A 21,103-nucleotide genomic window follows, 5' to 3' on the forward strand; every position below is an offset into this window, starting at 1 on the left:
AAGTTCATCAATATTTATAATCTTTCTAATATTATTTTCTCCAGATTTCTCTCTGGAGATGTTTTCTCTTTTCACATAGAAACTAAGGTAAACAAATTGACCTTAAATTTCCATTTCCTTGCCATCCTCCACTTTAGATCAGAATCCGAATATTCTTTTTTCTTTCCTAAATCCTGAATTTTGCCTTTATTTTTTTTTGTTTGCTTATACGCTTACATTTTAAAATAGTTTAACTTTATTTGCCATTAAAATTTTTTTATGGGTTTATAAGTTGAGAAATTTGAAAACAAGAAGCGATGGAGTGGACCACGTTGCAACACTTGGATCTACAGCATGTTGCTCGAGGCATTCTGCAACCGTTGCAGCCACATGCTGCTGCTTTTCATCACACTCAGGCTCTAGTTGCCGCCGCCATTGGCACGTATATCATCGGTAATATCAACTATAATCCTTGCCAATTTTTATTTTTTTGAAATTTTATATGATTTAAAAGTTGAATCTGCTTTAAATGAAGGAAAAACTTGTGTGTGTTCTGTTCAGTTCTTTTTTCCTTTTTCTGTTTTACTTTTTTTTTTTTTGTTGCAGAATTTGATGCTTTAACCGGAAGCAAGTTATCTACTATAGACATTGGCTCGCCAGTGGTTCGAATGTCTTATAGTCCTGCATGTGGCCAATGTGTCATTGCCATTCTTGAGGTTGGTTCTGGAATTTGAACTTTTAACGTAGATCATTAAGGCAAACAAAATACTATAGTTGTCCTAAGAATAGAATTACTACTTATCAAAATTGGTATTGGTACACATCGGTTAATGTAGGTGGAAGAGCAAACGAGATTGGTATCAGTTTCATTTTAAGATTTCATTGCCTTTACAAAGTTTTTTCTTGACAAAGTATTCCGCAATGAGGAAATAGTTTGATTCTTTTTCCCAAGAGTGTCTTGTTATTTTAAAGTTTGGTGTTTTCTTTCTCTGTGTGTGTTGAACTTATCAGTCGCTGACTTAAACGATATTTCTTCTAGTATTAGAATCTCTCTGATATCGGTATTCAGGGGGTCTTATGTTTTGTTAGGTTTTTTGTGAAAAAAATAAAATAAAAATAAAAATAAAAAACACAGATTTTTACGTGGAAACCTTTTCGGGAAAAAATCATGGGCAGAGGAGAAGAAAATTCACTATGTCGAATTCGAATTCAATACAAGAGGAATAGACTATGTCTATTTATAGGCTTGTAAAGCCATATTCTAGTAAGACTAAAACACCTTATTCTAATCAATATCAAATAAATAGAATTTAATGAGGTTTAAAAAACCTTATTCTAAAATAAAATAAAAGAAGTGTAATTCTATATAGATTCTTCTTTTATTTTATTTTACCACTGTATTTTACTTAAATAAGGATTCAAGTCACTTAATTGTAACAATCTTCACCTTGACACGAATTCTCAATGAACAAGTTCTTCATTACGAACTCTCAACAAACAAGTTCTCTACCTCTTCCACAAAACCCCTTAAGGGTTTAACTTCAACAATGAAACCAACCAAGTCTGAGCAATGCTCAGACTTGGTTATAGGAAGTGACTTAGTCATCATATCTGTAGGATTTTCATCAGTACTAATTTTGCTCACAACAATATCACCATGAGCAATAATATCACGAACAAAATGATACTGAACATCAATATGTTTTGTTCTCTCATGAAACATTTGATCTTTTATAAAAAAGATGGCACTCTGATTGTCACAGAATACTGTGCTGATTTGAAAGTCTTCATTAAGTTCACTAAAGAGTCCCTTCAACTTAATAGCTTTTCTACAAGCCTCAGTAATCGCCATGTACTCAGCTTCAGTGGTAGAAAAAGCGACTGTAGTTTGCAAAGTGGCTTTCCAACTAATTGCACAACCTCCGATTGTAAAGACATAACCTGTGAGAGATCTTTTTTTATAAATGTCTCTAGCAAAATCAGCATCAACATACCCAATGACTCCATCTCTAGTTTTTCTAAACTGTAAGCAAATATCAGTAGTACTCGTAAGTATCTTAGAATCCACTAAACTACTTTCCAATGTTCTTTACCGGAATTCGCCATGTATCTGTTAACTGCACTGACTGTATATGATAAATCTAGACGTGAACAAACCATAGCATATATGAGAGATCCCACTGCACTAGAGTATGGAACATGTGACATGTACTCAATCTCATCATCTGATTGTGGAGACAAAACCGATGAAAGTCTGAAATGGGCTGCTAAAGGAATACTAACAGCCTTAGCACTCTGCATATTGAACCTGCAAAGAACTTTCTCAATGTACCCCTTCAGACTTAGGTACAATTTACTTATTTTTCTATCTCTTAGAATCTCCATTCCAAGTATCTTCTTTGTTGGTCCTAAATCTTTCATCTCAAATTCTTTACTTAGTTGGGTTTTGACCTTTCTTATCTCTCATTTATCTTTTGCTGCTATCAACATGTCATCAACATAAAGAAGTACATACACAAAAGAACCATCACTGTTTTTCTTAAAGTAAACACAACTGTCAAAACTACTTCTTTTGAAATCATAAGAATTTATAAAGGAATCAAACCTCTTGTACCACTGTCTTGGTGACTGTTTCAAACCGCAAAGGGACTTTTTCAGCAAGCAAACATAGTCCTCTTTTTCTGAGACTATAAAACCCTTTGGTTGTTGCATGTAAATATCCTCCTCAAGTTCTCCATGCAAAAATGCAGTTTTGACATCTAACTGCTCAAGCTCCATGCATGGCCACAATACCAAGCAAAACTTGAATCGAACTATGTTTAACAACTTGGGAGAATACATCTGTGAAGTCCACTCCTGGAATTTGACTGTAACCCTTTGCAACGAGCCTTGCTTTATATCTGGGTTCTTCAATTCCTAGAGTCTCTTCTTTCTTTTAAAATACTCATTTACAACGAACAGCCTTTTTACCTTTAGGAAGTTTCACAAGGTCCCATGTTCTATTTTTGTGGAGTGATTCCATCTCTTCTTGCATAGGAAACATCCACTTTTCTAAGTCTTCACAGCTAACCGCCTTAAAATAATTAGATGGCTCTTGATTTGCATCTATATCTTCAGCCACATTTAAAATATAAGCAACTAGATCAGCCTCGGCATACTTCTTTGGAGGTTTAATTTCTCTTCTAGTTCTGTTTTTGGCGATATAGTATTGCGGTGAAGAAGCAACTCTATTCTCAATTTTTGTTCTGGCTTGAGAAGTTGACTCTGTATTAATCTGATGCTTCACCTACTTTTGATTTTCTTTATTGGAAGAGTCTTTAAGAGACAAGTTAGGTAGCATAGCAGTTTCATCAAAAAACAACATCTCTGCTAATCACAACTTTTCTATTTTTAGGACACCATAACTTATACCCTTTTACACCAACTTTATAACCAAGAAAAACGCATTTAATGGATCTCGGTTCCAATTTTCCATTATCAACATGAGCATACGCAGGACACCCAAAGATCTTTAAATCAGAATAATTAGCAGGATTATCAGACCATACCTCTTGTGGAGTCTTTTTCTCAATGGCAACGGATGGAGATCGGTTGATCAAAAAACATGCAATAGAGGCTGCTTCTGCCCAAAATGACTTCGGTAAGTTGGCATTTGACAACATACATCGAACCTTCTCTATGATCGTTCTGTTCATTCGTTCTGCAACGCCGTTTTGCTGCAGAGTATGACAAACTGTCAAGTGTCTCATGATCCCTTCTGACTTGCACAATCTATTAAACTCATCAGAACAGAACTCTAAACCATTGTCTGTGCGAAGGTATTTTATCTGCTTTCCCATTTGTTTTTCAATCATAATTTTCCAAGACTTAAATATGGAAAACACATCACTTTTCTGCTTCAGGAAGAACGCCTAAACTTTTCTAGAAAAATCATCAATAAAGGTTAGCATATAATTAGCTCCACCTCTCAAAGGCATTCTAGATGGCCCCCACAGATCAGAATGAATATACTCCAACATTCCCTTCGTGTTACGAATTTCTCTAGTGAATCGAACTCTCTTTTACTTTCCAAAAACACAGTGCTCGCAGAAATTCAGTTTGCAAATTCATTGCCCATCAAGAAGTCCTCTTTTGCTCAATTTTGCCATATCATTCTCACTCATATTCCCTAGGCGCATATGCCAAAGTTTAGTAATATCATCATCGGACAAGGAAGAGGAAGCGACAGCTGCATCACCAATAACAGTGAACCCTGCAAAACATATAACTTAGCAATCTTTCTCTGCCCTTTCATCACAACAAGGGACCCTTTGGAAATATTTAAAACCCCACTTTCAGCTGTGTATCTGTACCCTTTTGAATCTAGAGTACTCAATGAAATTAAATTTCTTTTCAATTCTGGAACATGTCGTACGTCACTAAGTGTTCTGACAACTCCATCAAACATCTTAACTTTAATTGTTCCAACACCTGCGATTTTACACGAAGCATTATTTCCCATCAAAACATCTTCAGACACTATTTCGTAAGTTGTAAACCAATCCCGATTGGGACTCATGTGAAAGGTGCAGCCTGAATCAAGTATCCACTCCTCGCTTACTTTAGAATCATTAACAGAAGCGACTAGAAGTTCACTATCGCTGTAGTCTTCTACAACATCAGCTTCACCGGAATTTTTTGGTTGTTTCCCTTTTGATTCTTAGCCTCCCTTTTAATCTTATTTTGTAGATTATAGCACTCAGATTTAATGTGTCTTTTCTTCTTGCAAAAGTTACAAGTTTTACCTCTGTTTGAAGACTTTGATCTACCCTTAGATTTACCGCGAGGATTTCGTTCCTGTGTCCTTCCACGATCATCATCAGCATTCCGATCTTGTCTCCCACGAAAAATGAGACCCTCTCCCTGAGAGTCGGGTTTAACCACAAGATGCTTCATCTTATCATACGAGGTCAAAGAATCATAAACCTCATCAACTGTGAAAGACTCGCGGCTATATAAAATTGTGTCTCTAAAGGTTGAATAAGACAGGGGCAACGAACAAAGTAGAATCAACCCTAGATCTTTCTTATCATACTGAACCTCCACGGCCTTCAAGTTTGAGAGAATTTCTTTAAACACTGTTAAGTGTTTGTGTACAGACGCATCTTCCTCCAAACGATAAGCATAAAGACGTTGTTTCATATGCAACTTGTTTGTTAGAGTTTTCGACATACATAATTGTTCTAGCCTCTTCCATAATGCAGCAGCGGTCTTCTCTTTCATCACACCCTGCAAAATTTTGTTGGACAAATGCAGATGTAATTGTGTTAACGCCTTTTGATCCTTACGCTTCTTCTCTTCATCTGTTAATGTCGAAGGTATTTTATCTATCCCTAGCAGGGCATCCTCCAGATCCATCTGTGCAAGAACTGCTTGCATCTTAATTTGCCACAAGGCAAATCTGGTGTTGCGATCCAACAGCATAATTTCATACTTCAAAGACGCCATTACAGTGACCGAGCTGAACAACTCGGAAGCTCTGATACCAATTTGTGAAAAAAATAAAATAAAATAAAAAATACACAGATTTTTACGTGGAAACCCTTTCGGGAAAAAACCACGGGTAGAGGAGAAGAAAATTCACTATGTCGAATTCGAATTCAATACAAGAGGAATAGACTATGTCTATTTATAGGCTTGTAAAGCCATATTCTAGTAAGACTGAAACACCTTATTCTAATCAATATCAAATAGATAAAATTTAATAAGTTTTAAAAAACCTTATTCTAAAATAAAATAAAAGAAGTGTAATTCTATATGGATAGTGGCCTTCTCTTGGAGCGAAGTTCTTTTATTTTATTTTACCACTGTATTTTACTTAAATAAGGATTTGAGTCACTTAATTCTAACATTTTTCCTATTTTTGAGAAGAGTAATGCCAAGCAGGCTATACAGATGTATATATTATCACAGCTATTTCATGAGAAGCAAATTTGGTTTTTTTTTCTTCCATTATTATGATATTACCACTAAGATCCTAGTGTACCTTCCTTGATGTTTTCCTGAAGTATGCTTCCAGTACTCAATTTTCTCCTTTTTTTTGTACTTGAACATTGTATTACATTTTGAAGAAAAAAGCGTATCTTTCTCTAACATTTTTATTCAGTGAAATATGAGTATGATGAGCTCTTTCTATTTTTATGTGAATGGATCACTATTATTTTTTGTCTAGTTCCTTTCTATATGAAGTTCTCCTACATTAATCATAACCCTTTTTTTTCTTTCCTGAAAATTTCATGTTACAGGATTGTACAATTCGTTCTTGTGACTTTGATGCTGAACAAACTTGTGTTTTACATTCACCTGAAAAGAAGTCAGAGCATATTTCATCTGATGCAGATGTCCATCTTGCTTTGACACCTCTCCAACCAATTGTATTTTTTGGTTTCCACAAGAGAATTAGTGTAACGGGTAGGTTTGCTACTTGCCTTTTTTAATTTTAGAAATCCATTTTGTGCTTGCATCATCCTATTATATTATGGAAGTTATAATAGACTTTTTAAAGTTTTGATTCCCATGCATGAAGTTGTTGGGACCATTGAAGGTGGGAGAGCACCTACAAAAATAAAGACAGACTTGAATAAACCTATTGTGAATCTTGCTTGTCATCCTCGACTACCTATTCTAGTAGATTTTCATGTTCCTTGGATTGGTTTTTATTGTCATTATTGTTAGTATTTTTTTAATGTTTCTTTCTGATAGGTCTGTAAATGTATTTAGTTGCTTATGGTCCTCTTAGATCTAGTTCTGGTAGAGTTAAAAATCATTATAGGTTTTAGCGGCTAGATTTCTTAGGCTAGGCATGATATTTGAATCTTGAATCTCCTCTTTCTTTTGCTTGGATCATTCAATGTTCATGAGATATGTATGGTAGTATTTGTTTATTTTTTAAGATATGAAAGAAAAGAAAGACAGACCAAGTTTTAGCAATTAAATGGGACTTGCTATATTTTCAATTCCAGTACAATACTTACATACAGAATATGACCTTAAATAGGAAAATTTTACTAAACTGCAACTTGACAAATTGGCAAGTCTAGGCACACGAGATTTACTCATTAACTGATTTCTATCAAATCAGCACCGCTCAAATTATCCTATCAAAGTAAAGATCAATAAAATAATCTAACAACTTTTCTAAACAAGTTGACAAGTTGTTAACTTGTATCAAAAGCTTTGGAATAGTCCGCGGCATTTAAACCTCGCATCCCAATCTGCAAGACAATTTACGCCTTGCGTATCCATGAATCTAATTCACATTTGGATAGTCCGCCAATGGATGTCCGCTTGATAGTTTGCCAACTGACAATCAGCCAAATAGCTTGTTCGCCAGATAACTTATACCGATGTTCTCAGCCAAATGTGCAAGCTGTTGCATGAATGGTCATCTCTCAACATTCCTCCTTAACCTTTGTGAAGCGAACGTTAATTTCATTTCTCAGTTTCTCAAACCTTACTTTTTCAAGAGGCTTGGTCAGAATGCCCGCCAGTTGACTCTCTATGCTACAATGAACTAGAGTTACCTCCTTGCTCTATTCGACTTCTCTCACAAAATGATACTTGATCTTGAAGTGTTTTTTCTTCCCATGAAAGATAGGGTTCTTCACAATTCCAAAGGCGGATTAATTGTCACACAAAACCTGCGATGCTTTATCTTGCACAAGATTCAAGTCACTTAAAATATTTCTCAACCAAATTGCTTGGTTGATTGCTGCTACTACCACATACTCCACCTCAACTATGGATTGAGCAATAGTTTGTTGCATCTTGGAACTCCAACAAAACATGCTAGAACCAAATGAGAAGAGATATCCAGAACTGCTTCGCATATCATCAACTAGTCCTACCTAATCACTGTCAATGTAGTGACTGCATTCGCACATGTGCATAAACAAACGATTTTATAAGTGTGACTTTACTGCAAGCATACAAGTCAATTGTAATATTTATAGTATTACAATGGAACACCAAAGTATTCAAAGAATCAAACCTAAATGAGATGGTGATTAAGTGATAAATAGCATATATGATAGAGTCTAAGCGACTACTAATACGATTTTATAGTATGACAAATCATAAAAAGGAAATTTTGCAAAAAAAAATTAAATATGCTAATCTAGGGACTATTACAAAGAGTATAAAACTAAGAATTTAACCAAAGACTAATGGTGGTTTGTTGATTTCAATGTGGTTCACCAATTTTCGGATAAGGAGCTTAAATTGCTTACATTACTAAGTGGCTCCATTTTATCTTTCAATCTCAATTTTACCAACTTAGACAAATTAATTTTGATTTATCTGTCGATCTCACCGGTTAATCTGGGACTAATGAACGGGTGCTCAATAAGATTACCTTTCAGTATCACTTATCTAGATATTCCCTTAGGGGTGTCACTTTCTAAGTTTTTAAGTCTATTCGATTTAGTCTAGTTTATTACGATTTAATTTTTATCCAAAAATCAATTTATCCACATCTCCATCAACCAACTCCCTTTTAGGTTTAACTATTCATAAAGAGAATGAACGTGAAAATGAGAAGTAAATAAGTCATTAAAGTAAAACTTAAGAAAAATATAAAAGCTAAGATTTTTATGAAAGAAAACTTAAAAGAACTAAGAACATTTAATAGAGAAATCTAAAGCAATAAATATAAAAGAAACTAATTTTAATAGATTTAAATTAAAAGAAACTGAAATACATTAAATTAAAGTTGAAAATGTCTTACAATTAAAGTAAAATGACTGAAAGTGTAAATAAATATAAGTTACAGTAATAACTAACTTAGCTAATACTAAGAATAATAATAACAAGAAGTAAATGCAGGAAAATAAATTCTAAAACTAAGAAAGAAGGGGAGAAAAATGAAAACCCTAAAAAAGTGCAGAAAAACTAAGAAAACACCTAAGGAAAATTAAGGCTAAAACTAAACCAATGAGTGTTTCCCTCCTACTCGGATAATTTTGGTTGTTTAAAGTTGAATTTTGATGGATTTTCGTTAACAAAATTGCCCCTACATGGGCTTTGATTGATTGGTGAACCGAATGGATAAAGATTACCCTTTTTGTCCAATTTTATCCCACTGACGATGTCGATGTCGCGATACCCAGAAGAGGATATCGCGATACCTCGAAAAATGTCGAGCCTTAGGGTCTTCTTAGAATGGTGGATGTAGTAATACCACTGAAGGTTGTCTCCAATCTTTCATACTATTGGAGGTATCGTGATTCCAAGGTGTGGATATTGCAATACCTTTTCCTTTAGTGTCATTCTCACTCTTCTTCCACCTCCAACACGTCCTTACACCATTCAATCACACGTTAGGCCTCCAATGAAACTATTGGCTAAATTGAGTTACAAAATGAGCAAAAATGATACATTTTCACTTATTAACTTAAAACCTAAAAATTACGAAAATTTATGTAAAAGACTATTTGCTCGAGAATAAGCTCTTAAAGTATACTAGGAAATTCTAATTTGTCAGACTAATTTCTAGCAAATCATGTAGCCAACAAGCTTCAATATATCCGCCTTCATGAACCACACGCCAAAGTTGACAGTCCCTTTGATATATCTCAGCACTCTTAGTAGCCTTAAAATATGATACATTGCAGTAGTGCATGAACCTTGATAAAAGACCTACTACGTACATAATATCTGGTCGTGTTGTTGTTAAATACAAGAAGCAACCAATGAGACATTTGTAATTCTTCTAATCAACCTTATCAAAATCTCCATTTCTATTAAGCTTTTCTCCAAGTGCTATAAACGTGCTTGCTGATTTGCACCTTTTCATGCAAAACATTTCCAATATCTTCAAGGCAAAACTTTGCTGACTGATAAACAACCCTTCCCCAAATTGTTGTACATTCATGCCAAAGAAATACCTCATTTTGCCAAGATCTGACGTCTCAAACATTTTCTCCATTTGCAGCTTGAGTTCCTTCAGCCAATCATCACATCTCCTAATTACAAGCAAGTCATCAACTTACAAAGATACTATTAATGTTGTGACCTTTTCAACCTTCATATAAAGAGTTGGCTCACTAAGGTTTTTCTCAAATCCCAAATTTTGCAAGTAATCATCAATTCTTGCATACCAGGCTTTTGGAGCTTGTTTTAGCCCGTATAAGGCTTTTTTAAGTTTGTACACATTATCTTCTTTTTATTTGACAATAAAATCTGGAGGCTACTGCACATAAATTTCTTCTTGCAAGTAGTCATTTAAAAAAGCTGACTTGACATTAGTTGATAGATCTTTTGTCCTATTTGGGCTGCCAAAGCTTATAGCAACCTAATCATATCAAGCCTTGCTATTAGAGCAAAAGTCTCAAATTAATCGACACTAAATTGCTAATTGACACCCTTCACAACCAACCTTGCCTTTAACCTGTTAAGTGAACCATCAGTATTGAGCTTGGTTCTGAACACTCATTTAACACTAATAACTTTTTTATATAGTGACCTATAAACAAGCTCTCATCTCTAGTTCTTGCAAATCATGTTCAACTACACTCTCATTGCATCCATTCAGCCTTTTATTAGTTTAACCTCTTTGAAGCTCGCAGGTTCAAGAACTGCAACATTAGCCTTTTGATAGATTTCAACAATTGGACACATGCCCCTAACTGGTATGTCATCAAAGTCTTCTTCTTCAGTTTGATTATCAGTAGACTACAACACCTATTCAAGCTTTCCTTGCTTGAGCATCTGAGCTTCAGGAGCATCCCATTTCCATGCTTTCTCTTTATCAAACACAACATCTTTACTCACCACAATTTTCTTAAAGAAAGGGTCATAGGTCATGTACCTATTTTTATTGCTACTATATCTAAGGAATATCCCAGACTGTGTTCTCCTATCGAGTTTGCTTCTTTTCACCAATGGAATATGAACAAAACAGATACAATCAAATACTTTTAAGTGAGAGTTGAAGGTTTGTACCCGAACCAAACTTCAATGGAGTCTTCTCCTTCACAGCCTTGGTTGGCAATCTGTTTAACAGATAGACTGCAGTCTTAACTACCCCAGCCCAGAATTCATTTGGCAGTTTGGTTTCAAGCAACAGACACCTCATCATGTCCATTACAATCTTTTTTTTTTCCTTTTATACACTCCATTTTGTTGCGGAATGTAAATATTGGTGAGCTGGTGATGAATCCCAACTTCTTCACAATAGCTTTTGAACTTGTCTAAAGTGTACTCGGTTCTATTATCAAACATGATAATCTTCAATTTGTTATCAATCTGATTTTCAACCTGTACTTTAAATTTTCAGAAAACTTTAGCTATGTTAGTTTTTTGTTTCAAAAAAATAAACCAAGTAATACCTCGTACAATAATCAATAAATAGAATGAAGAATCTACTATCATTCAAAAAGCTATTTTTATGGGTCCACATACATTAGAGTGGACCGAATGTATTTTTTCATTGGCACATCAGGCTTTGTTTACTGGAAATAGAAGCCTCGCATGCTTCCCAAGTTGATAGACTTCACAGAGGCCATACTACTCTTCAATTTTGGTCATATTCTCAATTAAATTTGTCTTGCACATTTGATTAAGGGACTTATAGTTCACATGTCCTAACCTTTTGTGCCAAATATTTGTTTCATCTACTGAAAGCTTCTGTCTTTCATTAAGACTGTAATAACTTCCTGTCCCGACAAGGCTAATATAGTGTAGCTACTGTCTTTAAAAACTACGCTATAATTTTTCTCAAGCAGTTGACCAATGCTAAGGAGATTATGATTTATTTTAGACATTAAATGAACATCTTCAATTACTTTTGTACTTGATGGTGTATTGATCAACACATCACTTTTTTCTTTAGCTTGAATAAGTTCATCATTTCCAATCCTTACTTTCGAAATAAAACTTCTGTCAATCTTTCTGAAGATGCTTTCTTCTGAGGTCATATGGTTGGTATATCCACCATCAATCAACCAACCCTTGGCGACTCTACTTCTTGATGCAAAACATGAAGCTGCAAACAATTGCTCCTTTTGAACGTAGTTCCCATCAATAGCCTGAGCCTAAGAATTATACTACTACGACCCTTGCTATTGTGTTTTCATTTTGTTCTTGTGTACCTTCTCCATGTGGTCAAGTTGCTTGCAAGCTCTACACTGTATATCTAGTCTGAACCAGCAATATTTCTCCAAATAAGAGGTTTTTTTGCAGTGAGAGCATGAAGGATTCTTCTTTCTTCCTCCATCTCTCCTTGGCTTTTCTTTCTTGTATGTCCAGTCTTTCTTTTCTTTGCAATTCGAGGAGATCGACTATTTTCTGTTTCTAGCTTGAAAGGCTCCCTCAACATACTTCTCTTGTCTCTCCTCTATTTTTGATCATACAAGGCATTTATCAGCTCTGATAGAGAGATCGTGGACAAGTCTCTCGAGTCTTCAAAAGGATATCTTTTACTCATACCTCTCTAGAAGTGTTTTGATGACTTTCTCAACTACCCTACTATTAGCAAGCTGATCCCCAAACAATCTGTTGTCGTTTACAACAACCATGATTCTATCAAAATAGTGCTTGACAGTCTCAGACTCCTTCATTTTCATATGCTTAAAATCCCTTCTCAAGTTGATAATCTGTTGTTGCATTGTCTTCTATGTACCTTGAAACTCTTCTTTTAGCTTATCCCAAGCGTACTTTGGAGTCTCGCAGGTCATGATCCTAGTGAAAATTACATCAAAAACACCATTACAGAGACAAGAAATAGCTTGAAACTTCTTAGCATGATCATCAATATGCTACTTGATCTGTGCTATTGTTGGATTGGCCCTCAACAGTGGTGGCTCAATATCAACATTCACTAGCTCCCACAAGTCATCTTTACTACCCAAATATGGTAGTTTCCACCATTGAACATAGGTGGTGGAGGAGGTGAAAAACTTGCTGATGACATTTTTGCACTAACAAAGAAAAAAAATAACCTTCAAAGATGATTGGCTCTAAATACCAATTTTTTACTTTTTAAGGTATGAAATAAAATAAAGACAAACCAAGTTTTAGCAATCAAATATGACTTGCTATATTTTCAATTCCAATAAAATATTTACATACCGAGTATGACCTTAAATAGTAAAATTTTACCAACTCCAACTTGACAAGTTGACAAGTTTAGGTAGATGAGATTTACTCATTGGCTGATTTTTGTCAAATCAGCACCGCTCAAACTATCTTATCAAATTAAAGATAAATAAAATAATCTAACAACTTTTCTAAACAAGTTAGACAACTTGTTAGCTTGTATCAAAAGTTTCGTGATAGTCCGCAGCATTAAACCTCGCATCCCAATCTGCAAGATAGTTTACGCCTTGTGTATTCACGAATCTAATTCACATTTGAACAGTCCACCAGATAGTTCGCCTACTGACAGTCCGCCAAATAGCTTGTTTACCAGATAACTCGCACCAATGTTGTCCACCAAATGTGCAAATATTGTATGGGTGGCCATCTCGCAACAGTATTTAAGGGGTGGATGTGAAATGCTTATTACATTTAATTCTGATGAAATAATTATTAAAATGGTTTTTGCTTTTCTATCTGAATTTCCAAAAAATCAAAGTAATCCATGTTTGCAAACAGTAATTCATGAGAATAACTACCCACCATCTTCTGTTGTGATACATCCAGCTAATATAGTTGTTATTCCAATGGTTGATCTATTTACCTGTCTTATCGGTCATTATATTACTGCTAAATTATCTTTTTCATTCTTATGATTTAGAATATACTGAGCAGCTGTTTGTTTTCTGGTTCGTGTCTCTTCCTTTCTGAAAAAATAGTATGTAGCATATGCAGAAGGTTTGATTCGGGCATACAACATTCATACATATGCGGTTCTTTACACACTACAACGTAAGTTGAGGAAAAAATGAACTCCATTTTTAGAAAGAAAAAAAAAGATTTATTATATTAGTCCTGCTCAATGTCATATTGTTTTTCCTGTCTTGCTTTCTTCAGTTGATTATACCATTAAGCTCCTTGGTGCTGGTGCATTTGCTTTTCACCCAATACTAGAATGGATTTTTGTTGGTGATAGACGTGGCACGCTTCTTGCATGGGATGTATCAACAGAAAGACCTATTATGATTGGAATGTGAGCATTTCCTTTTTTTTTTTTTAAAATTGTCCTTTTATGTAACATGCTTTTCGTCACCTATTCTCTGTTTTCAAGCCTGTGTGTTTTGTGCGTTGAAAGAAGTAGATATTCTAGGCACTTTTCTGCTGGGATATTTTGTTTTTTGCCATGCAGTACTCAGGTGGGTTCTCAACCTATTGCATCAGTTGCTTGGCTCTCAATGTTGCGTTTACTTATCATTCTCTCCAAGGATGGAACTCTACATGTTTGGAAAACACGACTGGAAGTTAATCCAAATAAACCTCCAACGCAAGTAAATTTTTTTGAGCCTGCTTGTAAGTACATACAAACTTTCTTGGAAGGTAGTAGGAGAAGAGATACATATATGTTATATATTTATCTTAATTGAAAAACACATACTCAAATCCTTTGACGTTTTCTTTGTAGCAATTGAATCATTGGACATTCCACGTCTTCTTTCTCAGCAGGGTGGGGAAGCAGTTTATCCCCTACCAAGAATCAAAGCTTTGGAAGTTCACCCAAAATTGAACTTAGCAGCTCTGCTTTTTGCAGTTAAGGGAACTTACCTATATTATTGCCTTAAAACTGTTTGCTAATTTATGATGAGTAACATACATTTTCTATGACAGAATATGACCAGTGCTGACATGAAGAGCAGAGCTGCTTACACTAGGGAAGGAAGGAAACAACTCTTTGCAGTTCTGCAAAGTGCCAGGGGATCTTCAGGTGGATATTTATTTAATCTACCTACACTCGCAGTGTTGCATATGAAGAAAATACTTTGTTTTAAAGTAATTTATTCTGGCTTTATATTTCTTAATATACCTGGATGTCAAGTTTGAAGTCTTATAGTATGTTATAAAATGGTTCCAATATAGGATGACATTTGATTTCTTATTGGCAAAGGTTAGGCAAAGTTATTCTTCATTAATGTGATTGAAGTAGAATTGAATTTATTATTCTTGGGCACTGTTTTTAAAGAATGTATATTCATGTTTCTTGAGAAGTTGCTCAGTTCTTATGTTGATAATGTTGTATACATTTCTTAACTTTCTAATTAGAAATTAAGGAAAGTTGTTTATGCTTTTATTTATTTATTTTTCTCTTTACCATATGTCTTATTTTTCTGAATATCACAATGATTATTCCTTTTGGTGATAGCCTACTTAATTCTTTGACTATATCTACTGAAAGTTTATACATGTGTAGCATCTTTCTTAAAGGAGAAGCTCTCATCCATGGGTTCCTCGGGAATTTTGGCTGAACATCATCTTCAAGCGCAACTGCAAGAACAACACAATAAGGGGTGAGTTAAGTTTGTTTTCAAGCAAATACACAAGTTTTGGTAAGCACATTTGGAGTTTCGAACTTAAATCTGGATGCAGATAAACATATTCAGATTGGAGGTTGAAATGTTTAATTTCGGGATAATGATCACACAAATATGTGTATTCCATAGTGTTGTTGAATGTGGATAAATTCCTACCTTGGTATGATTCCATTTTATGATACAATCTTAGGATATTTATTTAATCATGCATCATTTTGACCATTTATATATTTCATGGCAGCCAAAATCATCTTACGATTTCAGACATTGCACGGAAGGCATTCCTCTACAGTGTATGCTGCTCCTTCGACAAACTTTATTTATTTCAAATGGAGTTATTTATTTGACATATTAAATTCTAAAATATATGTTAAATGCATTTTCAAGAGCTCTTAACGGATTCCTTTACTTTTAACTATTGATTATTGCAGCATTTCATGGAAGGTCATGCTAAAACTGTCCCTATATCTAGGCTACCTCTCATCACTATTATGGATTCCAAAAAACAACTGAAGGACATTCCTGTTTGCCAGGTGACTTGGCTATGCATCAATATCTATGTCCCCTTTTAATTTTTGTCTGACATGACTGACTTTATTGGCAGCCCTTTCATTTGGAGCTCAACTTTTTCAACAAGGAGACTCGAGTACTTCATTATCCTATCAGGGCTTTTTATGTAGAGGGCATGAATCTTATGGCTTACAATATTTGTTCTGGAGCAGAGAGTACTTACAAGAAACTTTTCACATCGGTAAATGCTTAAAAGGATGTATCTTTAATGTTATAATGAGGCTGTGATCTTGAAATAGATTTTTCTTTCAGATCCCTGGAAATGTGGAATATTATCCTAAGCATATGGTTTATAGTGAGAAGCGGCATCTATTTCTCGTTGTTTATGAGTTTAGTGGCACTACAAATGAAGTGGTCCTTTATTGGGAAAATACTGATCTAAAGTTGTCTAATAGTAAAGGAAGCACAGTTAAAGGTATGTTTGTTCGCCTGTTTTACTTGCTATTTTCTCGTCATATCAACCGGATTAGTTATATATGATATTATCCTGTCGAATTTGTAGGTTTCGATGCAGCATTTATTGGTCCCAATGAAAATCACTTTGCTATTCTTGATGAAGATAAGTCTGGCTTGGCTCTGTATATCCTTCCAGGCGCAGTTTTACAAGAAGCTAACGGACAAAAGGGTGCAGTTGAACCAAATCTTTTACCTGATGAACCTGTGGATGTAAAATTGAAATCTGTTCAGGGTCCTATTCCATTTATGTTTGACACTGAAGTCGATCATATATTTTCCACTCCTATAGGTGATTGGTCACATCCGTTTCTTCATATTGGAATCACCATTTGTGACACATGATACTGATCAATATCTTCCTACTACAGAGTCCACTTTGATATTTGCTTGTAATGGGAAGCAGATTGGCTTGGCAAAGTTGATTCAAGGGTCCTGGCTTCCAAATTCTGATGGTCACTATATATCGACGAAAGCAGAAGGGAAAAAGTATGCAAGGTTAAAAGCAAATGAGATTGTGCTTCAGGTGATTAATTCAACCTTTTTTAAGATGACTTGATATTTTTATTTCATGATAGCTATTTAAATATTGCAATAAAATTCGTAATAACGTGTGTTGTGTTTATATATCTATACCATATTAAATTTATGTGTTTTATGATAAATTTAATCAGGTTAGCAAATTAAATGTAAGTTTTTAAAACAAAGGTTTTCAGTATAATGAATCTATTGATATTCTTTTGATTCGATTGAACATTTGTTCAATTATTGTCCCAATACATGACAAAGGATTTGTTGAAAATCTTTAATTTATTTGGCAGCATTGAATAGCTAATCTTTAGGCATTATAACTGATTTTTAGAGATTTTAATTAGAGATATTCTTTCCTTATATAATTCAATGCTTCATGTATATATATGTACATATTTCTAAGAAATACATAGTTTTGAGTGAGTTTTTTCGCGATATATTAGAGTATTCATCTCTAATTTCATCATGCTATCAAATTTTTTATCCAATTTTTTGGAATAATTCTTTTCCTGATTTTCAAAGTTTGTTCCAAAAACCCTAGAAACACTAAATTGGTACTTTCCACCCTAGCCTTAATTTTTTTCTCTCACCGCCCCTACATTGGAGTCAGCATCCTCTAGTCGACGAAACCTCAAAATTCGATCACCAGAAGACCCACGCGTAGGCCTCACACATCGTCACAAGCTATTTGTATCTTTGTTTCATGTGCCGCCATGTTTTTTCTGATGCTATCACAGTGCTCTCTGCTCCCTTCCGATCATTCTCCTTTGATTGTTGGTGTATTTTGGCTAAGTTTTTTGTGTGGGATCTCTTTTCTATCTTTTTTGGTGTTTTTTGTTATAATTTTTCAAGCAGACTTTTTTGGGGTATTAGTTTTTTTTTTTAGCATTATGTCAATGGACGAGACGCTCATGATTCCAACCAATAATCTCTCGTTGCAAATTACTCTTGTGAATCTTGATGGACATAATTGCCTTGCTTGTCAAGGTCCTGCCTGTTGTTTATCAAGGCTCGTGGCTTGTAGGGTCACATCACCGGTACCACGTTGAAATCTAAAATCATTGATTCAACTTTTAGTCAGTGGGATTCAGCGAGCATGGCTTATCAACTCTATGCAGCTCCATATTTCCAAAACTTATTTGTTGCTTGATATTACAGAAAAGATTTAGAATGCTAATAATCTCACCTACTCTTGTGTTGGGAATGATGCGTAAATTTTTTTAGATTCGTAATAAGGTCCATAGTACAAAATAGGGAGAGCTAATGATTTCTCAATATTTTGCTGAATTAAGTGGCTTGTGGCAGGAACTTGATTATTATCAAGATTTGTAAGTGACTTGTACCAATAATGCTGAAAAATTTAAGAAGATGTGGAGAAGGAACACGGTTTTTATTTCTTGGTTAGGTCGAATACTGAGTATGATCGTATTCAAGTTCAAGTTCTTAGCAAAACTTTGTTTCTTTCTCTCCATGAGGCATACTCTTATGTACAACAGAATGAGAGTCTTGTTATGCTTTATAATCCACCTATTGAGAAAGCTGGCCTCATTGCTACCCAAGATAATCTAGTGGGTGCTAAGTCTAACAAAGATCACTTGACGTGTGACTATTATGGTAAGTCTCGGCATACTAAAGATTCATGCTGAAAGTTACATGGTCGTCCGCTCGAGGTCGTGGTGGAAAACAATGGAGTAATTCTCAGCCTCAGGCAAATTTGTCAGGCTCTGTGACAATAGAGGACAAGTCTACTTCTAATGGGAGTTTTACCTCGAATGAGATTCAACATCTCCAACTTCTCTTGTCACAATAGGACTTTACATCGGGTGTTAAGACTAATCATGCGAAATCAGGTACTGTTTTAAATGCTTCATCTACTTCTAAATCTTAGTTATTGATTTTGGTGCGAATAGACATATGATAGGGTCAAACAAAAACTTATTTAATTATATTACTTGTTCATCTAAAGATAATATGCAAATAGTCTATGGCCCCCTTACCTCCGTATCAGGAACAAATTTTGTTATACTTTCAATATCACTTTATCCTCTGTATTCCATGTCCCTAAATTCTTGGTTAACTTTTTATCTATTAGTATTATTGCTAAAGCCTTAAATTATGAACTTGAATTCTTTCCCAATCATTATGTCTTTCAAGATCCCCAGACAGGGAATACGATTGACAGTGGTAGATTGTATGATGACTTATATCTTCTGGATCGATCGTCCTGTATGTCTCAAGCCTTATTTGGAGAGAATAAATATGTCGATCGAGAGACAATTTAGTGGCATAGGTGGTTAGGACATCTATCATTTATTGTTCTTATCAAGATATTTTCTACTTTGTTTTCAAGAACTTAGTTGGATTCTTTAGTTTGTGATTTATGTGAGTTTGCTAAGCGTACAAGAAACAGTTATCCTTGACGTAATAACATAAGTAATGTTCCTTTTAAGATTATTCATTCTGATGTTTTGGGTCATACTCGCCTTACTTTTTATCTAATAATTGTTGGTTTGTTACATTTATTGACTGTTGCACTTGGATGACATGGGTTTTTTTTTATTTAAGTCTAAAAGTGATGTTTTCTCGTGTTTCTGTTTTTTTAATAAATTGGTTACTACTCAATTTGATGCTAAAGTTAAGATTTTGCAAATTGATAATGGAACCGAGTATAACTTTAATGATTATTTAAAATCATATGAAATTCTACATTAGACCAATTGTCCCGGTACAAGTGCTCATAATGGTATTGCCAAAAGGAAAAATGAACATCTTTTGGAGGCTACTAGATCACTTATGTTCACTACGAATCTACCAAAGACTTACTAGGGGGATACGATTTCCGTTGTTGCTTATCTCATTGATTAGATGCTTCTTTGAGTCCTTGATTTTAAAAGTCGTATAGATATCTTACAGGGTAAGATGGATTACATAATTTCACCGAAGGTCTTTAGTTGTGTTTGCTTTACCCATCTTCGACACAAGAGCAAACTGGATTCTCAAGTAATCAAATGTGTTTTTATTGGATACTCTTCTACACAGAAAGGTTACGAATGTTATCATTCATTATCTAGAAAGTATTATATAAGTATGGATGTAACATTTTTTGAGGATGAACCTTACTTTTCTTCATCACAACCATCTCTTCAGGGGGAGGTTATTGAAAATTAAGAGAACACATTTCTCTATTACTCTTCCGAGGGAGAATTTAGTTTCAACAGAGACTTCGGTTTAAGAGAAGACTAGTGGACAGTTGTTGGATAGGCTTGATTTAAGGACATACACTAGAAAAAGCAAGAAACGATATACCATCATACAATCTACTCTATACCCTGACTCTTCACTGTCAGGTGAGTTTTTTTACTTGAATTTGCTATTGATTTAGAATTACCAATAACCTAACGAAAAGGTGTTAGAACTTGCACTTTACATCCTATCTCTGATTTTGTCTCTTATGATTTCTTATCCCCATTCTGTAGAGCTTTTGCTTTGTCCCTATTCTCTATGTCTGTTCCACAGGATTGAAGAGAATTTATCACTGATCCAAGATGAAAGAAGGTTATAATTGAAGAAATGTGGGCTTTAGCAAAAAATGATACGAGGTAACTGATTAATCCTCCTAAGGGTAAGAAAATGGTTGGCTGTAAATGGGTGTTTACTATCAAGTACAAGGATGATGGTTCAATTAAAAGGCTCAAAGCCATATTAGTATCGTAAGGATTCACTCAGACATATGGAGTGGATTATCAAGAAACATTTGCTCTGGTTGCTAAATTGAACACAATTAGGATCGTTTTATCATGTGCAACAAATCTCGATTGGGACTTACAATAGTTTGATGTAAATAATGCCTTCTTACATTGAAACTTGAAAGAAAAAGTGTATATGATATTTTCTATAGGATTTGAGGATAAAGATACTCAAATGAAGGTGTGTAGACTAAAAAAGGCTCTATATGAACTAAAGCAATCTCCTAAAGTCTGGTTTGACAGATTTAGTGAAGCCATGGTGTTGTTTGGCTATTGACAAAGTACTGTTGACATACATTCTTTATAACACATCACAAGAATAATATTACTCTCCTTATAATTTAT

The 21,103-nt window shown here is 34.6% G+C and overlaps 2 protein-coding genes across 4 annotated transcripts in view; both read left to right on the top strand.

Annotated features, from left to right (window-relative positions):
• LOC107901509 (uncharacterized) lies at positions 1-14,102 on the top strand. The gene is made up of 5 exons (XM_016827552.2): positions 1-432; positions 586-695; positions 6,264-6,429; positions 13,812-13,884; positions 13,990-14,102. The coding sequence occupies exons 1-5, from the start codon at positions 297-299 to the stop codon at positions 13,991-13,993; spliced, it is 489 nt and encodes a 162-aa protein (XP_016683041.1). The 5' UTR covers positions 1-296; the 3' UTR covers positions 13,994-14,102.
• LOC107901492 (uncharacterized) overlaps positions 13,996-21,103 on the top strand; it is an 18,816-nt gene continuing 11,708 nt past the window's right edge. The window contains exons 1-11 of one of the 3 annotated variants that reach the window (XM_016827529.2): positions 13,996-14,125; positions 14,282-14,442; positions 14,555-14,679; positions 14,758-14,854; positions 15,338-15,434; positions 15,700-15,751; positions 15,890-15,991; positions 16,063-16,209; positions 16,281-16,443; positions 16,531-16,773; positions 16,853-17,007. In XM_016827529.2, coding sequence (XP_016683018.2) covers positions 14,115-14,125; positions 14,282-14,442; positions 14,555-14,679; positions 14,758-14,854; positions 15,338-15,434; positions 15,700-15,751; positions 15,890-15,991; positions 16,063-16,209; positions 16,281-16,443; positions 16,531-16,773; positions 16,853-17,007 — 1,353 coding nt within the window. In that variant the 5' untranslated portion in view covers positions 13,996-14,114. Of the gene's footprint in view, positions 14,126-14,148; positions 14,443-14,554; positions 14,680-14,757; positions 14,855-15,337; positions 15,435-15,699; positions 15,752-15,889; positions 15,992-16,062; positions 16,210-16,280; positions 16,444-16,530; positions 16,774-16,852; positions 17,008-21,103 lie in introns of those variants that run through there. The other 2 variants (XM_041081797.1, XM_041081798.1) reach the window with 2 other exon arrangements.

The sequence above is a fragment of the Gossypium hirsutum genome, chromosome A11, assembly GCF_007990345.1.
Source record: "Gossypium hirsutum isolate 1008001.06 chromosome A11, Gossypium_hirsutum_v2.1, whole genome shotgun sequence".
Taxonomy (NCBI): domain Eukaryota; kingdom Viridiplantae; phylum Streptophyta; class Magnoliopsida; order Malvales; family Malvaceae; genus Gossypium; species Gossypium hirsutum.